The sequence below is a fragment of the Talpa europaea genome (genome assembly GCF_964194135.1).
Source record: "Talpa europaea genome assembly, chromosome: 2".
NCBI lineage: Eukaryota > Metazoa > Chordata > Mammalia > Eulipotyphla > Talpidae > Talpa > Talpa europaea.
Window position 1 is genome coordinate 30,593,473 of NC_140068.1, and position 22,218 is coordinate 30,615,690.

At 38.4% G+C, this 22,218-nt stretch overlaps 1 protein-coding gene across 3 annotated transcripts in view; it reads right to left on the reverse strand.

The window, feature by feature from the left end:
• Positions 1–3,055: 3,055 nt before the first annotated feature.
• TPD52L1 (TPD52 like 1) overlaps positions 3,056–22,218 on the reverse strand; it is a gene marked incomplete at its 3' end in the record, with an annotated part of 35,301 nt that continues 16,138 nt past the window's right edge. The window contains exons 3-7 of one of the 3 annotated variants that reach the window (XM_084229070.1): positions 16,932–17,033; positions 12,543–12,557; positions 11,043–11,081; positions 7,662–7,722; positions 3,056–3,178 (exon numbers count right to left, since the gene is read on the reverse strand). In XM_084229070.1, the coding sequence (XP_084085196.1) occupies positions 3,056–3,178; positions 7,662–7,722; positions 11,043–11,081; positions 12,543–12,557; positions 16,932–17,033 (340 nt within the window). Of the gene's footprint in view, positions 3,179–7,661; positions 7,723–11,038; positions 11,082–12,542; positions 12,558–16,931; positions 17,034–22,218 lie in introns of those variants that run through there. The other 2 variants (XM_084229071.1, XM_084229072.1) reach the window with 2 other exon arrangements.

Genomic DNA, 22,218 nt, shown 5'->3' on the forward strand with positions numbered 1-22,218 from the left:
CCAGTGGCCCAGGTGGAGGTAGCTCTCTTCTAGCCCAGTGGCAGCAGGCCCCTTGGGTCCCCTGGGCTCTTTTGACCCCCTGGGGCCCCTCACCCCCCCCCCGGGCTTTTTTGACCCCCTGGGGCCCCTCACCCCCCCCCCCCTCATCCCCAGCAGCAGCAACAGCAAAGGCAGCAACAGCAGCAGCAGTGACAGCAGCAGTAGCAATAATGGCAGCATCTAGCAGTGTCAGCCCCCTTGAGCTCCAGCCACAGCGGTGTCCCTCAGCCCAATAGTGGGCGCCCCTTGTCCCTACCCCAGGAGCCCTATAAGCTTTTACATGATTTTATAGACAAAGCTGGCACAGGGCCAAGTTTAAGCCTAGTATGTTTCCTACATGCGAACTATATATCAAGGTTACATGTTATTTACTGCTCTTTGCACATGCGGACTACATTGCAAGGCCACATGTTATTTACTAGGCCACCTGGGCTGGAAGGTCAAGGTGAAAAATAGTCTGGGAAACTGAGAAAACTGTTTTTCATGGGTCCTACAGCCAGGTTTGGCTTCAACCAACAGGCAAGAAGAATGAATTAGGGAGAATGCCTATGCTCCTACTGGCAGGGTTTTTCCACTCCATTTGCTCTCTGTGGTTCAGCTTTACACCCCATACCTATCTCTGCTAAGATCTCAGACTTCAAAGATTATGTGATTCCCAAGCAGCTTTATTTTCAGTTATGTGAATGGACTATCCTGCCAGCTTGAATAGACTTGTTTAGATTGGTTTTATTTCAGTGTCACATTTATTCATTTCTACTTCACAATAAATTTATTTTTTATTTTTATACAAAAACTGGGGTACAGGTCGGAGCACAGGAGCGTGAGAGGATTCACCAGAGACAGAGCGGGGAGCAGAACAGACAGATGGACCAAAATACATCGCTGAGCAGTGCGAGAGACAGGAGAGGTCTGCTGCGACATGTGGGCATCTCCCTGGCCGGCCAGGAATCGAACCTACATTGCAGAGGCTGAGGACAGTTTCACAGTGCTGTGTATAACCCGCTGTGCCACCGGGGAGGCCATACTTCACCATAAATTTAAAAAGAAAATTTGACATATATGTACTAAGTGGGTATAGGGTAAGTAAATGATATTAGGCTTTTCTGCTTCCCACCGTTAAGATTGATGATGGATCCCTGTGGTCCTGAATGCATGCCTGATGGCGGGCACCTGGAGTAGGGTGTGGGCTTATGTAGATGGGATTCACCTGGGCTAAGACTGGGCTTTTAAGGGCAGTGTCACGGGGACGCCAGCAGAAGCAGAGAAGAAGCAGAACCACGAAAAGAACGAAACAGAGAGCAGAGAAGCAGAACCACGAGAGGAGCAGAGAACAAGACCCCCGGAGAAGGCCGGAAAGCCCAGAAAGAGTGAAGACCTGCTGGGGGCTGGGTGGACTGGCGGGGCTGGGACCCCTGCCTGCTGTGAACCCAGGAAAATCCCAATGAAAGCCTGTAAAAGCCACTGACGGCTCCAGGACTCTCCTTTTACCCAGTCTGCTTGGGTTGTAGAGATCCTGCTGTGTCATCCTGCCCTACAGTGGGCTATATATAGTATACATATTAATTGTGGATTTCAGTTAGGTCTATTCAGTGTGCATTCAAAAATTGTACCTGTAGGTTGCATCTCTGCTACCTGCTAACAAATGTATGTTCCCATTTAGAAGAGCAGCACAGAATCCGGAAGATAAAAGTTACTGCAGAAATCTGACATAAATAGCTCTCCTACCTGCCTACGGATATGGCAGGTGTCTTTTCACAAATATTTTCCCTTTGCAAACTTGGAGCAGCAGCAATCCTGCCCACCTGTAATGATTCTGGTAACTCTTTTTCTTTTTACCTTTCCCTTATAAATCTTTTTTAATGTTAAAAAAAGAAATCTGATTATATTAGTAATTATATTAGATGCTTTTTTCATTCATGTTTACAATTTACAAATGGGAAAGGATTACAGATGCTGCTTCCCCCCGTTTTCAAGCTACCCCCTATTGCGATATCTCTTCCTTAGGTTAAATACTAGTCTATGTAGACTAGAGAGGGATTTCAGAATTGGAGATTGTTTCGGCACCCTAAGGTAACTTGGGACTATAATTACAAAAACTTTCTCATTTTCACCAGAGCAGCAGAAGTTGATTTAAAATGGCATCTGCAGAATCATGGCTATCACCCTTTAAGACAAAATTAAGAATCCAGAGTAGGGCTTCCCCGGTGGTACAGCGGTTGAGCGCTGACTTGCGAAGCTGCACGTCAGCCTCTGCAGCGCTGGTTCGATGTCTGGCTGCTCTCCGGCCACCGGAGGAGGGTCCCACATGGCGCGCAGACCTCTCCTGCCACCCGCTGCTCCCCTCAGCAGTGTACTTCGGTCCTTCTGCCTGCTCTGCTCCCTGCTCTGGCTCTGGTGAATTCTCTCACCCTCCTTGCCCTTCTGACTGTACCCAGTGCTTGTATAAATAAATAAATAAATCTTTAAAAAAATAAAAGCTGTTCAAAAGTCTCATTAAAAAAAAAAAGAATCCAGAGTCGTCATTAAAATCAGTTATTTTAATTGTTTAAGTAAACAAACATAATTGATACAAGTGAGGGAGAACACAAGCAGTTAGATGAAATTTGCAGTCATCCCATTGCCAGAGACAGCAGAAAGAGCCCCAGTCCCCTAGATCGGCTGAACTGAAAGTGGGGTTCACTCAGCCTTTGAAGACATGCATATTATAAAGGAGTCCAAGCAGAAATTAAAGCAAAATTAATAGCTTTCGTGTTTGGAAATTAATTACATGAAGGCAGGGATTTGACCCTCTGTGTTCTGAAGCTGAGGATATTTTAAATATGCTAATAGAAATATTGAAGTGTGATGGTCAAGTGGCCCATGATTAACACAAATGCAAATGGAAATTATTGTATTAAACTGTGGAGAGGGCATAAGAACAAGGTCAAGGCCTGAATCCTTCCCAGGAGGAATTTGGTCTTTACATCGGGGAGCAGGGCGGGGCAAGCTGGGCGGTGGGGGCCCCCACCCCGCGACCCTAGCACTGCAGTTCCTCTTCGGGGCGCCTGGCAGCCGCTGTACTCTGCGCACTGGCCTGCGCTGTGGAGCTGAGCACCTCTTCAAAGCTGCCTCCGCCCGGGTTCGTCCCGCCTACTTTCGTCTGAAACCGGTAGAGACACAATAAATAAAATAGTCATTTAATATTATTTTGCAGTTTTGCAGTGTTTTCACAAAAAAGCCGAAAGCTTGATTACTTTCAAGTTCGGAAATCAGTTGTTTCTTAAAGGGATGAAAAGGATGGAGAGAAGTTGTTTCCTTTAGCAGAGTGCTAGGAGGCGTTCATACTTGGGTTCTGGGAAAGTTCTGCAAAGTTTTGGTACAATTGTCTCCTCTCCAGCTAAGATTCTCAAGTCCTCCAGGGCCATATATAAAGCCACGGATCAGCTCCATCTACCCATTCACTCAGAAAACCAATTTAATCAATGGAGAACTAATTTTAGATAAAATCCCTCAATTTTACCAATGTATGGACATGTTCAGGTGACTTCAATTTAGGTTTACTACTTGAGATTTAGCAAAACAACCTTGCCTTCTGATAAATGTTTCCTGAAAAAGGCAGAGAGGACCAATTTAGCATTATTTCTGGTCTTGGCTTTGAGAGCTGGAGATCCCAAACCAAATCTTAAGCACTGTCACTTCACATCTTTCTAGACAGTTGTCTTTATAGGACTAATATGCCTTAAAATGCAAAGTGACAATACTTTACCGGGTCTCCTTTTTAGTGTTCTTGTTACTGGTAACAAATAGAATCATGGGGAAATCAATCTATAATCAAGAAATATGGTGATGTATTTTGAAAAATACAGAAAGAATATGTAGTGGTCCAAAATGCTTAATGTAAATGCTCAAACTGGCCTTAATTTAACCATTAACAATATGAAAAAACATTTTTGAGGAAAAAGAAGGTATAGAATATATCTATGTTGTGATTCCCAAATTGCTTTTTATGCTTCACTGTCTCCAAAGTGATTGCTAACAGAAGCATCACTCTTACTAGACCATTTATCCTCTCCCTGCCTCATTTGCCCTTTAAAAAACTTAGCCAGGGTTTAACAGCAGTTCATTCATTGCAAAACACACACACACTTTTCTCCAGTTGTCACTAAAATCCCTCTTTGCCTCTTTAAATTCAGTTACAAAGTTGAATTTTTTGCACTCAGCTCCAGATCAGAAAACTCGTTGTGAAATGGGTCAGTTAGTAATAGTTTAGATTTGGGAACCACATAATCTCTGTCACAAATACTCAAATCAATCACTATAGAAAGCAGCTATAGTGCGTAAGCATCGTTTGTGTTCCCAAAACACTATGTATTGACACTAAAATGTAATTTTATGTAATGTCTACATGTCACAAAATATAATTCTCCCTTTGACTTTTTTCAGCCATTAAACAAATTTAAAAGCTCTCCTTAGCCTACTAGCCATTCAGAAAAGGGTGACCAGCTGGAATTAGCCCCCAAACCTTAGTTGGCAAATCTCTTCCAGAGTAATTGATTCCTCCCCAACTCTGTCATCTTAGCACTGGGAAGAAGGGGTGATTGTTTTCAATTATGTGTTTTTCACTATGCTTATTTTTTTCCTGGGGAAATAAGATTAATTGACTGTAACATATACTCTATTACTGCTTCCCATTCCCTCCTCCTCACTTTTTTTTTTTTTTTAAATTCCCATTCTTTTTTACAATAGAAATCACACAGATGTTTGAATCAGGTGAATATCAGTTACTGACATTTTCTTCTGAGTTTTGTTTCATTCTTCTCTTCTAGCCCTAGATTTTCTCAAATCAAAATAGAATAATTGAGAACAAGGGAAGTATTTTGAAATAAAGCAATTTGGCAAAGAGGAGAGTGGAATAAAGAGGTTTTCTAACTACGTGGGTTTAATGACTACACAACAGTACTTTACGTAAGGACCTGCCAAAGCAAAGACATAAGTAATAAACCTCTCCAGAACCCTTCTCTTCACAACAGGTTTTTTATCCAAGAATCTGTCACTTTGTCCCCAAAACTATAATCGCTTCTGCACAAAAACTTAATTAAATTACTGATTTGGGCTTCCTATCTTGTATAACAAAATAGCTGGTTGAAAGGACATATAGATACAGTAAGTATAATATATCTCACATTTTTTTAAGGTTTTAATTTAGGGCATATAATATAGTCATCAAAAAGTAAGTGCTCTTAGAATATGGTCTGCTTGAGACCTGGGTGCAGAACAGTTGAAAGGAATGTACTTACTCTTGAATGACTGGAGGATGGGAAAATGTACCAAATGTGGTTTCACAGGAGCTGGTCCTGGGTCTGCTTGTTTGTTTTAGATGCCATAAGTGTGCTCATCGAGTGTATAGGTGATTTCAGTTGAGATGCCATCAAGCAATACATTGATGTATTACAAGAAAGGACTAGATTTTAAATGATTACAATGAACTGGAGAATGTTCCATCATAAAGCAAACCATCTACAGAATCAGTTATAAAGGAAGAGCAACTGATTGGGTACAAATGCCACATGGTATGTGACAGATTGTGTGAGAAGGTGGCAGGAATGAACCTTAGCTCCTAGCAGAATGTTATTTCTAATAGAACACAAATAATTGAACATGATTCTATTCAAGTGGTGTTTTAAAAATCAAGCTTAACGTCATAAAGGTGCATGGAAATACAGCACAATAGATTGCAAGGAATTTCACTCATATTTGCTGATTTATGAGTCATTTCCTCAGAAAAAAAGTCTAGATTCACAATAGAAGTTCTAGAAAATTTGGAGATTTAGAAAGTAAATCTGCAGAAAATACATGACAGGTTGAATATCTATTATTTAGTCTGAAGAGGATAAAAGGAATCAGTAATTTGTAATTATTGAGGAAGTGGGAGGTCTCACACAAAGTATAATTACTTGCTATTATCGATTGCCTGGGTAGACAGAAAAAAGAGAAACCAGGCATTGACCATGACAGAGGAGGTGAAGTGAGTCTTGTGAGTCTTGTTAGACCCATACACAATCATGTGAGTCTTGTTAGACCCATACACAATCATGCAGACATTGAATCCATTTTCAGGAGATCTTGACATTGGATAGTATTTAATCTGCAGATAAGCTAAGAAAAGCGAGAGGCTGAAAATGTGGATAAAGCACTGAAATCACATGTGAGCTGTAAGCTTACCAGTGTTTCCTAAAAGCAAATGATAATATTTGTTCTTCATTGTTCTTTTGCTTCTTCATATCTCCTTCTTCTAAAGAAAACTTAAAAAGTACAACTTCTCCTACATTAGAACTTGTCGAACAAGCAACAGGATCTCTCCTTGTTTTGTCTAAGGCTGAGAACCAAATGTTGAGAAATTGACTGCTAGATTCCTTTGACCTTTTTGTTTCATTACTAGACAGTTCAGCAAGAGATATGTCTGCAACGCTGCATGTTCCTCCCTATCAAAAGTTTTTCCTACAAATGGGAGCAATTTAATGGCGTCGACTGGTCCCTGTACACTTTAAGTGATGACGTCAAGGAGGGTAATGAAATTGCACAATAGAAGCTACTGGTTAATGAAGCCAAAGAAGGCCAGGCAAATGCTGAGTAATCATTTCCTCTTTGGTCTTAGACACCTAATCACAAGCCCAATAAAGTAGAAGACTACATGAAGACCCTCCTCTAAGGGGAATGGGCCCTCCAGGTCAAAATCAATCAGAGCATCTAGAACATCGAGTAAGGAAGAATGTATGCCCTCACAGTCCTTATCAGGAAGCTCATGACCAATAGGGGATGAGCTGCAGCTAGACACACAGCATGTGCCTGTCTCCTGGTTAAAGGTCATATGTATTCTTATTTTTCCCAGTAATAGGGAAATAGGAAATAGATTGTATGCAGAATAATGATAATGATATCACATAAAATTGTCATTATTTAAGGCAGTACCTTTAAAAAAGTAAGCTTAGCAGTTCTTGATTTTGAAAGTTCTATGCATATTAAGACTTAGACATTATTGTTGCTCTTTTTTTCCTCTGTAGACTGATTTATCCATGCTCAAACAATACATCCAATTAATTTTTTAGCACCTACCATTTAAAGCACATTTCGGTTTATAATCAGGGATCAATGCATTTTTACAAAACAATGCATTTTGTGACTTGGTTTTATTTTCCCTCAGGTAATCTTGCTAAGCTTGGGAAATTAAGTAAGCAAGTGTAGGTAACTGAAGGGTAGCGGATAGCAGGATAACATAGAGCCACACTCATTTTGTTAGTCTATTTCCAAACTGGAGAGCTTCAAGAGTGTAAGCTTTTATTTACACTCTTAATTCAGAACTCACATACCCTTTGTCCTGTCCACAATCCCTTCTCACAAATTGGCTTTGGGAGGGAGAGTATTAAGAGTTCTAACTAAATGACTTACACAAACAACTCTGTGAGGATACAACACTATTCAATACTGGTTTTATTTATAGATTGATATGTGAAGAAAAGGACTAACTGCAAGATTTGCTTTTTGGCTGCAGGGAATGCTGGGGATCCTGCCTTTGTACTAACCACAGGGATGACTAAGCTGTCCTGATTTAAAGACCCAATGACACAAAATCACTTCATCTGTACCTTGAGGCTTGTGACAGTTGTCTCAACCCTCTCCTCAAAAGATTTGAAAGTAGGAGAATTCCTAAAATAGAAAAAGAGAGGTCAGCTCCAAAGACCTACTTCTTAGCAACCACGCTGTCTGGTTTTCTGCTCTTATTTGTAAATATCACCTCTGCATCAGAGTTAGCTATTGATCTGCCACCTACTCCAAGCATGTTTTTAAAATACATTTCACTTCTGCTAGGTAAGACCCAGAAACCTCAACTTCACATAGAATTTTACAACGTAAAATACTCAACTACAGAATAAGTAATAAAACACTTGGCAAGGGTATGGCAGTAATACTACAGTGCATTGTAAATCATTTCCAATGAGTCAGAGAAGTGATAACTTAATTTTTCTTTTACTAATTAATTGTTTTTTTAAATCACAACACTCTTCTTTCCAACTCACACTTTTTGATAATCAGTGGAAAGTCTACCTGAAGAATATCTCATTTGACTTTCCCAGTTGGAATTTTAAAGTCACTTCTTTCAGTGAGTGTGAGGCAATACAGAAATAGCACAAGGACAAAAGGGTTCAGAAGTTTTTTCTTCTCCATGCCTTAAAAAGTGATCGTTTTGTTAACCTCCATGAGGTGGCATTTCTGAAAGTCAATGTTATCATTATTTAAGTTTAAATATACCCATTATTTGTCTGATTTGTGATCATGTAATGAGTGTTTTTCCTTCTCCAAGAAGGCTGTAACTATTTGTTCTCTTAGCAGACAGAAGCTTTGCAGTCCATTGGCATTTTATTTGTGACTTATTCATTGTATTAAGTAATCTATGTTCCATCTTATTATATTAAGTAGTAGACACTTCATTTGGTGCATTTTCTATATTGAATTTGGCCATATGGCATTTTGAATTAATGACATCATTGCCATTGAAAATATCACCAAGTCCAACAAAAGAAACAGGATCTGAACTAAAAACGTATCTTAAATCTTGTATCCATGTCAGCAACAACAATTACCACTATTTCAGGTTAAATAATTTAACTGAATGTGACAATATTTGATAAATATTTTGTTAATCTCTCTTGAGTGCAGAAGAAATAAAGTGATGAATGGCCTACAGAAACTTCATACAGGAGAATGAGCTAAAAATGATACATTTTTTAGTTGAGATCCTGTTTCTTTAGTTGGACTTGGTGATGTTTTTACTGATAATGAGGTCATTAATTCAAAATACCATGTGGCCAAATTCAATATAGAAAATGCACCAAATGAAGTATCTACTGCTTAATATAACAAGATGGAACACAGATTATTTAACACAATGAACAAGTCACAAATAAATATGGGCTTCATTGTAGGTTGTGGGATGAAACACGGCTCTAACACTAGCAAGAGAAACTAGCATAGAGAATAGTTTTTGAGTGAATTTGACTGTGGGATTGTCTCCTGACACACAGGCTCCAGATGACCAGATGTGCATTCGCATTAGACTATATGACTCAACAACAGTGAGTTCAAAGCATTCAAGAACAGCATCACATCTTGTATATGACTCAAACATGAGTCAACTCCCTAGGAATTCTCCATAATACCTCTGTTTCATGATGAAATATTAGTGAAGTTATATTGGAATGACAAACGTATATACTTATTAGCACATGACGTCCACTGAAGGCTTTATTTTGGCAAGCCTGCCTACATGACTGCTTATCATCCATCAGTTACATAGCACCACCATGGGGAGATGGCTCAGCCTAATGGATCATAAGCATACAGTACATGAGTATGCCTTTTCAAAATGAAAATTTAACTTCTGTTCATTAGGGCTTCATTGATGTACATGCCATTAGGTGCATTCCTGGTTCACACAACAAAACCATGTTAATTTTTTCAAAGCCTTCTCTGGACACCCAGATGTAACATTTAACAAGTAAAGAAGCTCAGAGTCATAAGTTGCACTGCTCAATTTGAGTGTCATGCTAGAGGGAGGAAGTCATTCAAACACAGACTAAGCAATCTTGAAGCTCTCTATCACCATGTAGGGAAATCAAAATATTCTGGTTAAATTTCCAAAGTAACCAAATGACCCCAGTGTAGAAGAGACATCATCAGACAAGATAAAACAGACATTCCTCAAACTAAATTATACTAGAATGCATGTTGGAGAACAGGGAGAAACTTTACTCATATTTAATCACATCATATACAACCACAAACTTTTAGCACTGCAAATGAACACAGAAGGAATTTGGCTTCAGTGGTCTCAAACTCTACAGGGTAATTGAACCTCCTCTAGGACATATTCACACCAACAACATACAATACAAAGCAGGTAGAAGAGGCACAGTTTTAACTATAGGGAGAAGGGCCTCCTAGGTTGGTACCTCCACTCTGCCCCCACCATGGCACTCCAAAGCAGCCTGAGGGCTCTAGGGAGCACAAGGCACAACCAGTAACTATGCTCCTAGCCTCTTATTTTAAACATGATGAAAATGATAATACTGAGGTGCCTTTCCAAGGCAACAAAGTTCATTCTTGATAGAGCTGGTCTATTACCGGCATCTTCTGATTCCCAATCTAACACTTATTCCTCTATTCACTACCAGTGTAATCTTATCCTATCATATCACTAAGCCATACAACTTGACAGGGAACATTGTTCTCAGAAGTTTTCAACTGGCCAGTAATTTTAATCACATATTTATTGTTTATCAGACACTATTTTAATATCTACCTTAAGAAATTCTAAAAATGTCTTTTCTAGAACTGTTGTCCTCTTAGTCTTTTATTCTGTCTTTGGTGGTGGGTTTGGTGAAATAACATATATTTGTAGAGGTGTAAACCTCTACAACACTGCCTCAATAAATATAACTTAACAAAAAAAATAAGTAAAATGAGACAAAGACAGGAAATACATAAATACATACATTCATACATACATACATACATAAGCTTTCTCCTGGGGTTGTATTTAATTATGCTGAAATAAGACGCGTATCTCCACCTTCGCAAGAGTACATGGGATATTCTGGATCCTGTACTAAGTCCTCTACACAGATTATTTTGGCTATGTGCCACAACAGCCCTGTGAAGTAGGTCTTATTTCTCCCAGTGTATGGATAAGAGAGTGGAGATTGGGATAGGTTGGGTAACTTGTCTCAGGTGACATAATTTGAAGAAAATGGATTTGAGCCAACACATCTTGTCAAAAGCCCAGGCCCGTTACACTACAGCTCTTGGGAATTGCTAGCCTTTTCTCCCAAGGACCATCAGAAAAGACAGTGAGGTAGGCCATTGCACTTCCTTTCATATAAAGGAGGAAAAAGTTCACGAAGCAAACATCAATAGCACTTTATATACATTCTATATTAATATGATGTAAAATAATTTGCACACATTACCTCATAGCAGGCATACTTATGGAATGGCGAATGGAGTAGCTTCAGGGCAAAAGCAGTTAAGGGGGAAAAAAAAGAAGACAGCACAATATAAGTACATGAGAAACTTCCCATCACAGTTTTAAAATAGCAGTTTTAACTATCTGAACCATTCCCTGCCCACCCCACCAGGATGACATTTGCTTTTTGTTGGGCAGGACAGGCCATAGTCAGCTTTCAAGGTATACAGGAAGAGTAGCTGGTTCGTGGGTGCATGTTATTTTACTCTCTGTGGGTTCCCAGAAAGCTAAGAAGAAGCTGTGGTTTCCCCAGGTAAGCCCAGCAGCCAATGGACTTATTCTGGGGTCCACCCTCCTCCCCACTCCCATTTCCTGTTCAGGAAGACAATACAGGGCAAAGGGCACTGCCCAGGGTATAGAGTCAGGCAGGTAAAAGCTAACTGTTCCCTTGAGGAGAAACTCCACAGAGGAATATATGTAGATAACAAGAAGCAGTCAAGGAAACACAGGCCAGGTGATTGCAATGGAGTCTAACTTGGAGCAGATACTATTGCATCTATTCTAGAACCTTTGGTACAAGGTTCTAGACACATTTCTGAGGATGCTGAGAACTTCAGTCTTCTCATGCTATTAATCCTATAGTAGCTGACTCATCTTCCCTCTAACTGAATGCCTGTTATGTCTCTGCAAGTTCCACTCAGGAATCAGGCTGGGCAGAGGGTGGAAGCAAAACTGGGCCTACTTTTGAGGGGCTAGTGCTCCCTGAGGTCATGAACGCTGCACTAGAACTCAAAAAAAAAAAAGGCCAAAGAAACTTAAGGGGTTCTGTGGCCTTCCCCTAGACATTCAGAAGCTATGGGCAGAATATTTCATGGGGTATTATATTTAACAAGAATTATTCAAAGTAATTCATCAGTCTTATCAAGATATTTTTCTTCAGAAAAAAATTCCCCCCAAAGGTATATAATAAAGTTCCAGTTCAAAAGAGGCTTAATTCAGAGGCCTGGGACCAGACAATTACACACTTCCTTTCTCTCTTTAACCTTTCTCTCTTTAACTTCAGAAAGTACAGAAAGTTGAAGGGGAGTCATCTGTAAAAAGAACAATCACATGAAATTCAGAAAAACATGGCAATCTAGAAAAAAAAATTATGTTGACTCTCCTCAATGTTTTATGAAATACATACAACTCTCAGTTTCCACTTCTCTCTTTTTCTTATTTCAAACCAAAGCAATTCTGTCAATGTAGGCCGGAGTGATTCCTAGGAGACAGTTCGGCCAGTGAAATTGGGGTAAATGTTTCAGAAATGAAATGAATGTGTGTGTAAATAAATTCAGATCTACTAGAAGCCCTCTAAACTGTAGCTGCCCCATCTCTCCAACACTATCCGGAAAAGAGATCTAGGTTTTTCATTGAGACACACCCACTGTGTGAAAGAAATGGTCTCTGGGAAGGAGGGGAGGGGTCAGGGAGCAGCAGGGCCCTCCCCCAAGGCTGAGCTTACCCTATGGAGTGGGACCTGCAGCCAAGGAGGCACAAGAGAGAAAGCAGGAGTAGAGTTAGCACAGCAGGATGCAAAGACATGACTGCTTGCCCATTCAAGCGCCCCACAGCAAAGATGAAGTAAGTCCATTGATTACTCTTTTTGAGTACATTCATTTTTTAACATCTTTATGTGCTTAACAATTTTCTTAAGAATTACCAATATGTTATCTAAATTGTGCTTCTAACTATTACATTCCTGGATAGAGATGGCTGGACTCTCTAATAAGATGATCTGCCTCTTCCAAACATTTCATCTCCAGGAGATCACAGTTTGAACGAATTCATGGCGAAGTTACAAGAGGACGCAAATATTATTATAATAATGATTACAACTGCTTGGGTTTCTTCAGAGTACTTTCATAAATGTGACCTCATTTTAAGTTCACAGGAAACACTTTAGTTAAGCAGCTATTAGCAATAGTACTTTACAGATGGAGAAAGAGACAGAGACTGGGCCAAGAGGAGTTAATGGAATCAGGCTGAAAATCTTAGTCTGAGAAATATTACTTATTTTTACAAAACAAATAAATCCTAACATAATATTGTTTGTTCCATTATTAAAAGCTCCAAATGTGAGGTTTTCACAATCTGTATTATTATTTTAACTACTTATTATTAATTAATATGCAATGTGGTCTATTTTCTGTAACATACATTTTTCTAATAACGTGTACACTTATGAGTATATATTTAAATATACTTTTTCTTAAAGATATCACATCTGTGAAAGAAAGTCCTGTGTTTTCATAAAAGCGTTCAGGAACAGAGAGAGAGACAGGACTCAAGGACAGAACTTTGCTGATTCCATTGTTTTTATCAGCCTGGTAAACACGAGGTCAAATATATCTGACTCTGGGCCCAGAGGCCAGATGCCATAAATGTCTTTGGCCCATAATATTTTGTTTTCCTAGTTTGTCCCCAGCCTGTGCATTCCCCAGCCTTTGCAGCTTAAGTTAACCTGTTGAAGACTGGGTCAGACTGGCACTGTGGACACAGTTTCTCTATGAATTATTCACCCATCAAAAGGTCTGCAGCCCTGCACAACCACCTAGCTTTAACTTTTTGGTGCTCACAACTGGCAACAAGATATGGATCATGCTGGGCTCAAACGCCAGCGTTAAAACCTGTATAGATGCCTAGCTTGGCACCTCCAAGAGCCTCTCTGTTTTAGGAGGTCTCTCTAGGCTCTCTTTATTGCTCTATCGCTTTTTAATAAATCTTTTCTTTAGCTGCATCTCACATTCCTCATTCTAATCTAGTCTTGAGGTACTCAAAGGTCCAGGTCTTTTGGGGATTTGTCCTGGAAAAAGGTTTCTTGGCTCCCAGAAGGCGAACCGGCAGGTGAAAACCTCACTCATGTTGCCAAGGACCTGGGTGAGACTCTCCTTTTCCAGTTATAAAAGAGAGAAAATATATTTTATATTTAAATAAAAATAACTGCAGAGATTTATCCCAAATGGTAAAAAGTACAATAGGAATAAATTTTAAAAATTGCTCACTATCAGTTTACAAATTAGCAAATCTGTAATACATATTATTAATAAAAAATCAAGACAAACTAATTTTTCTCATTTGTGAATCTAGTTGAACTTAAGCAATTTCCAAATATGACTTTTACATATATTACTTGTTTAACACAGTTTAAAATTTTCACAGGAATGTATCCTCATTTATAAACAAACGTTAGATATTAAAGCTTGAGAAAAACATAGCTCTGAATTTTGCAAACTGTACAAAATATTGTAGGACCATATTTGAGGCTCTAATTTTTATCCAGTATTTTTAGCTACAAGAAGCTACAAATTTTGCAATTTTGTTGTGGCCAATCTATAAGGCAATAAATAATGAAAAGTTTGGACCGCTTGGAAACTAGGTTATCTATTACACTAAAACAATGCTTCATTGAAACAGGAGAAAATGCAGTCAACACAATCTTGATATTATACCCAATGTGTATGGACACAAATATTTCAATAAAATACGTAAGTGAAACAGTCTTTGTTTACTAAACGAAACAAGTAGAGTCTATGAAACATGGTTCACTCCTGCATATGGACTTTTCCCTCATCTGGAGCCAATTTGTAATTGAGAGAGTTACTTAGTAAAGATTAAAAACTTGCATTTATTGAACACTTAATTCACAGCAGGCTCTTTTCTGCTACTTTTATAATAACCTGATAGGGTTGATATACTTATCCCATTTCAGAACTGAGAACATATGGGTGTAAGTAAGTTAGATCTGGTCTCCTTATAATCTGAACAACTGAAGCAGGAACTTGTTACAAATGCAGATTCCCAAGCCCTATCCTGACCTGCTGGGGCATAATCTCAGAGAGGTGGAACCTGAATTATGCATTTGGAAAAACTTCAGAGGTGTTTATAAGATCCACTAAAGTTGGAGAAACACTGTTCTAAATACTATGAGGTCCTGGCATTCAAATGAAAGACTCCAACAAAGTATGTAAAGAACAAATGTTATTAACATGAAGTATATTTTCTCAAATATAACAATATAATTATGGTTAAATATTAATCCAACTGATTTATCTGTTCTTCAGATGCTGCTTCTGAAGAATTTCAATGACTTCACTATTGCATTAGTAAAAATGAAAGATAAAACAGTGTACTCAGATTCAGGCACATGCGCTTATTTAGCTAACTTATTTAGCTCCTCATGCCATGATGCTAGTTGGTGCATAAATATGAGACAACCCAGCAGTTCTTGAAGCCAAAAATAACTGAAATATAAAGATATAGATATTTGCCTTTAAGTATCAAAGCTTCAGGGTGATAAAACAATAGCTTAAGAATTCAGTGAAATAATATGCAGTTTTTTTTTTAAGGAACAAGTTTGAAATGTACTTGAAAGCTAAAAGTATGAATTTGATTCCTAGAGAGAACAAAAATTATTTTTAAAATATTAAGCATTATCAGTCAAATTCAAATTAAATTATGATAGGCAATTAAAAAAATAGGCAATTAAAAAAATTAAAAGCAAGTAAAAAAATATGAGTAGTAACTACATAATTTCTTACTATATAATATAATATAAAAAGTAAAAAAAAAAATACTACATTGTTTTCCCAGTGCCTAGTGAGAACATCTGTTCAAAATTTACCTTGATATTCATCCTATTTTATATAATATTGAAATGCTGAAAATAACCAAAATGTGCAAGGAGATTTGTTTAAATGTTTTGCTATAGCTATGCACTGGAAGAGTAATACAATTATCAAAAATAAAGGTATAAAGACTTAAGAAATATACATTAACATATTATATGTTATAACTACTATATTCACAATATAGCAGTAAAGTAAAAAAAAAAACTGTTAGAAGTGTATGTCATATGACATCTTTTTGGGAATAAAAATATATACGTGTTTAGATAGAAAAAATATATAGTAAGTTGATATGCACAAAAATCTAGAACAATTTATCATTGAATGCATATTTTAAATTATCCTTTAAATCACAATGATTAAGTATGTGCTGCATCCTTTGAAATCTCTACTCATTACTACTGATTAAAGGCACCCTCTATTTTCTGCTTTTAGTAGGTCGGGTCTAGTGGAAAGGGCATCTTTGGGACCCACTTAGCTGACCTTCAGGCAGAAAATGTTCCAATACAGATAGTTCCTGACTTAAGATGTTTCAATTTATGATTTTTTTTAACTTTACAATGGTGTGAAAGTGCTACACATAGAGTAGAAACCATACATCAAAATTCGAGTTCTTATCTTTTCCTGGTCTAATGACATGCAGTATGATAATCTCTCTGGAAGCCACAGCTCCCAGTCAGTCAAGCAGTCACGAGGGTAAACACTGTGTCTCTACAGCATATTCTACCAGCTATTCTTGAGTGACATCAAAAGAGAGCTTGATGCATGTCCCCATTATCCAGCAATTAATGGTAGCTCAATGCTTCAAACATCCTTCAGCTTTCAGCTGTGTATGTTAATTGTGAGAGTCCAGACAATTATCTGGTTTTCACTTTTAGTAAATTACAATAAATTACATAAGCTAGTCAACACTGTATTGTAAAATAAGCTTTGTGATCAATGATTTTGCCCAACTGTGGGCTAATATAAGAGTTCTGAGCATATTTAAGGAAGGCTAGGCTGAGCTTAGATGTATAAAATGCTTCTTCAACTTACATAGAAATAAGACAGAACCCCCATCAACCTGGTTATAAGTCAAGGAAGGTCTATATAAAAATTTATCTCAGTCACACAATTTCTATCCCCCCAACGATAATACATTAGAAAGACCAGCAAATCAACAATGTTCCCCTTTCTTGGGAAAATCAAGGGCTTAGCACCACTCCCCTGGTTCTTTCCCACAGTACCTCATGTCTCCAAACTTCTTGCTGATGGCCGTCCCGACATTGCTGAAAGCCGCAGTCGCCTTCTGCCCCGCATGACTCAGAGTTTCTTGTGTCTTCTTGTAACTACGAGTAAAACAGAGTAATAGTAAGACTATTTATATATCACCACAGCCCATAAAACATTCCCTGCCCTCTCTCCTTACTCTTACTCCTTCGCTTTCCTAAGCAGAATTAGGAAAAAGATGATCTATAGACGTATTTGTGTCTATTCATTGTTTGGGGATGAAGGACTCACTGACATTCATCAGAGGGAAAGGCTCATGCAGTGGAATGTGCCTGCCTGCCATCAGAATTTCTTGTGGCCTTACATGATAGGCATTTGCAGTGAGTTAGGCTAACTTTCTTTAGCACCAGTGTTTGTGGAGCGAAATATAATTCACCTGTGGGCAATATGGGTTTGAACTGCATGGGTCCAAACATACATGCTTTTTTTCACTAAATATATTGAAATTATTTTTGGATACATGTGACAATTTGAAAAACTCACAGATGAATGATGAAGCCTAGAAATATGGAAAAAAATTAAGAAAAAAATGATTCGTTCATTAGTGTATAGGCTAAACAACCATATTGATTACACTATGGTATGCTGAAGCAATTATATTGCTGCTTCTCATTATCTGTGCGTGAACTGTTATACTGGTCAATAAATATAAATTTGTTTTTCACATTATCTTTTCACTCTTGATACCTAGTGTTAGTAAGATATATAATATCTACAGTGTGTTGTATCATAAATAAGATAATATTGATGTAAATACTGACCAAGGACTCAACTTGTAAACAATATAGAGTAAGAAAAATACACTTGAAATGCATTTTCTTTTCTTTATGATTTTATTAGTAATATTTTCTTTTCTCAAGCTCACTTTATATAAGGATACAGTATATAAAGATATATCTATAAAATGTATGTGAATCATTATATTATCAGTAAGACTTCCAATCAACAGCAGACTATTAGTAGTTAAGTTCTGTAGGTGTCAAAAGTTACACATACATTTTTGACTGTGGGAGGGGTGCAGTCTCTGGGGTGTCCCTACTCCCCACACTTTCAAGAATTGGCTGTTATATTACTGTATTTCAAGAATCCAAGATGCTCATTCCCCCTACACACAACTTTACATCTTTCCCTTAGGCTAAACTTCCCTTTCGCTTTAAAGAATTAGTAATCATTTTTTATACATTACTTAAAGACTAATAATTGAGGGAGAGAGATTTTCAGGGGGTAGGCAATGAGAGAGGGTTATATGCGAGGAAATGATTTCCAAGAACAAAGAAACCAGGACCCCATGAGAAACAGGCCACTGCACTAGGAGCACATGAAAGCTCCCAGGAGCACCACTCACACTGCTCACAGTCTAAGTGCAGGCTCCCTCTGGACTGGCGCATCACTTAGATCCTGTAACTTTCTGCGGCATCCTAATTGGGCTCAGCTTAAAATGGAAGAAGGCGCCACCCAGAGGTTAGGCGCCTGCATCATGAAGAAAAACCCTCTGTCAGGGTCCCTGGTAACTTACCAACCCAAGGAAGCTGACATAGTTGCATTTTAGCCCCTTTCACTGTGCCATGAATTTCAGTCCATACTTTGTACTACTAATGCATAAAGCTGTTTTGCAGCCCTGGTATATAAATATTCAAACAATGAAAAACAATTTAAATACCAGCCTTCTGACTGACTTTGCAACCTTGTAATTTAAATGGAAATGGTATTTAGCATTTCAGATTGCTAGCAGCATCTCTTATTTATTTTTTCCCCATTATTGGTTTACAACACTTTATATGATTTCGAGGAATAGGTTCATGCCTTCTCAGGCAGATGCTACCACCCCACCCCCACCAGTCCTTTACCGTGGATTACTCTTGCCCCTCCTCACCCTCCATCCTCCTCCAGTAGCTTCAATTCTGCAGTCCTATTTCCTAGGGTTTATTTTGTTAGTTCCTTTGTTTGTTTTCTCTGTATTCCACATAAGTGAAATCATTTGGTATTTGTCTTTCTCCTTCTGACTTATTTCATGTAAGACCCAATTCCATCCATGTTGTCACAAATGGCAATAGTTCATCTATTTTTTTAATAGCTGAGTAGTACACCATTGTGCACATATTCCACATCTTCTTAATCCACTGCTCTGTCACTGGTTGTTTGTTTCCTTAACTTGGATATTGTAAATAGTGCAATAAATGAATATAGGAGTGCAAATACCTCTTCACGTTACTAATTTTATCCTTAATTTTGTGTTCATTTGGTAGATACCTAAGAGTGGAATTGTTGGATCATATGAAAGATGTATTTTTAATAACTGGTACCTCTTATTTTAAGTTAAATATAAGTTACAACATGGTTAACCTGCATAATTGAAAAGGCAGAAAGGTAATTAATACATTTTCTTTTTTAAAAAAGCCAAAATGTTGAGATATCTTTAGGTTGCTATTAATTGTGCTTAAGAAGTCAAAAATTTGGGAATATCTGTTTTAAGAAGTGGGTGTTATGTGCCTCTCCTTTCGGTTTCTGTAAGATCTTTTCCACAGTTCTTTCCAAACATATATTCATTGTGTTGCAATTTTGGCCTTTTCCAAGTCTGGATTCTATGGGTTGGTTTTTTTGTTTGTTTGTTTGTTTGTTTTTTTCTTATGACTTCTCTGAACTTTCTGAGTGCAGGAGCCATCCCCAGGCCTGAATAAACCAGGGCAAGAACCACATGAAGGAAAGTGAATCCAGTTTAATATCCAAACTTAAGTTATATGGACAAAGTCAAGACTCTCCAGTGTGAAGTTTTTAAGTCTGGAGGAGAGCAATGGGGGTTTGAAGGAAAGTTGGTGTGATCTAAAGCGATGCTGAGACCATCAGCTCTGCAGGGATCTGCCCTTCCCAACAAAGCTCCCATCTGGTCTGGTGCTGAGGCTTTGGCAAAGATTTACCTGAGAGAGCAAGCTGCTACACATACTTACAGAGTACATTGCAAGCACTGATTAATGGAAGACTGCTTACTGGGAGATGTTTTTGTTTTGAGTACAAGCAAATTTCCTGATTCAATGAAAACCAACAGGAAAATAAACTTTTCAGAGATTCACTGGCTTGAATGGATTGGTGCTTTTTAAAGAAGCTTTACTGAGGTCTAATAGACAAAATTAAGATATTCCAAGTGCACATTGCTATGATTTGCGGTATGTACACAGCATGCAAGTATATCCCTTCCAAATAATAGTACACATCCATGAATTCACATATAAATTTAAGAGAGAATATTTATGTTCTACTCTCTTAGCAAATTTTAATTATATCGGACAGTGTTATCAACTGTAGTCACTCTATATCTTAGGCCCTCAGATCTTATTCATTTTATAATTGAAAAATTTGTACTCTACCAACCTATTTCTCCCACCATCCAGACCCCTTGCAAATCTTTCCATTCTCTGTTGAACTTGATATATTTTTTTAAGATTACACATGTCCTTCATTGTTGGGGCTGAATAATATTCTTTTGTGATCTAAAGTGTGTGTGTGAGAGAGTGTGTGCGCGCGCGCGTGCGTGCACGCATGTGTGTTCTTTAAGAAATGGATCACATTTAATGGCCAGGACAGGTTAGCTGTTTGGCTGGCATACTGAAAAATCTTCAGTAGTGTAGGGTAAGGGTTTCTGTAAGCCAAATAAAACATATTCTATTGTTTTTTCATGCAGATTCCTCTTGCTATGTCTTACTAATTTGAAAGTCAATGTTAATTATCAAAAGGAGAAAGCATGTCTTCAAAAACGTTTTGACTTAAAACATTTTTTACACACAACTACAAAAAATTTTAATTCAATGCTATTTTCACAAGAAGATACTTTATATCACAAATATATTTTCTATTAAGGGATTTAAAAGAACATTCTTTTAATGGCTTTTTAAAAAGAACATTTCCCTAAAGAAAAAAAAATTTACTTATTTTCTTCCAAGTTTTCCTAAATGTGTTATCAAAACACAGATTTACCACTTGAATCTAAAAAAGAAGAATGTGCTTCCTACCTTGTGTGATAAGAAAGGTAAGAAGAATGAACAATTGTGTGAGATTGGCTATGGTTGTCTTTTTATTTTTTTTAAGATTTATTTATTTATTTATTTATTTATTCGTTCAAGCACTGGGTACAGTCAGAAGTGCGCGAGGGTGAGAGAATTCACCAGAGCCAGAGCAGGGAGCAGAGCAGGCAGAAGGACCGAAGTACACTGCTGAGGGGAGCAGCGGGCGGCAGGAGAGGTCTGCGCGCCGTGTGGGACCCTCCTCCAGTGGCCGGGGAGCAGCCGGGGATCGAACCGGCGCTACAGAGGCTGCGGGCAGCTTCGCAACCCAGCGCTCAACTGCTGTGCCACCGGGGAGGCCCCGGGGAGGCCCCTATGGTTGTCTTTTTAAACGAGATCTTTTTAAACCTTCACTAAAACTTCTGAACCCAGTGGTGCCAAAAGAGGTTCCACATAAAAAGAAATAATAATCATTACTGATGATAACAGTCTGGAAGTTTCAGAAGCACAAAATCAAAAAGTAAATAAATAATAAACTAAACTTCAGTTTTTTGGCATTGTGCATTTTTAAAATATTAGTTTTACTCCTCTTTATATAGGATAAAGTTATTAGGCTTTCTAAAAAGATATAATGTTTTGGGGGCCTCCCTGGTGGTGCAAGGGGTTAAGAACACACTATGAAGCTGTCCACAGCCTCTGCAGCACGAGTTCGAGCCTGGCTGGCCAGGAAGCTGCCCACAAGGCAAAGCAGACCTCTCCAGTCTTGCCCGCTGCTCCCCTCAGCAGTGTTTTTCAGTCAGTTTGCCTGTTCTGCTGTTTCCCATTCTGTCTCTGGTGAATCTTCTTAACTCCCCCCGCACCAACCCCTGTTCACATCTCTGGCATGTACCCCAGCTCTTGTATGCATAAATAAATAAAATTTTAAAAAAAGATGTAATGTTTTAAAATCCTTTCCAAGGGTCTCCCTGGTGGCACTGGCAGGTGAGCACAGTGCTGTGAAGCTATCTGCTGCCTCTGCAGTGCTGGTTTGATCCCTGCTGGCTTTGGAGCAACCCACATGGCAAGCGGACCCTCTCCTGTCTCGCCCGCTGCTCCCCCAGCAGTGTATTTTGTCAGTCTGCCTGTTCTGTTCCCCGCTCTGTCTCTGGTGAATCCTCTCACCCTCCTGCGCATCTGGCCTATATCCCAGTTCTTGTATAAATAAAATAAAAATCTTTAAAAAAAATAATAAAATTCTTTCCAAAACTTC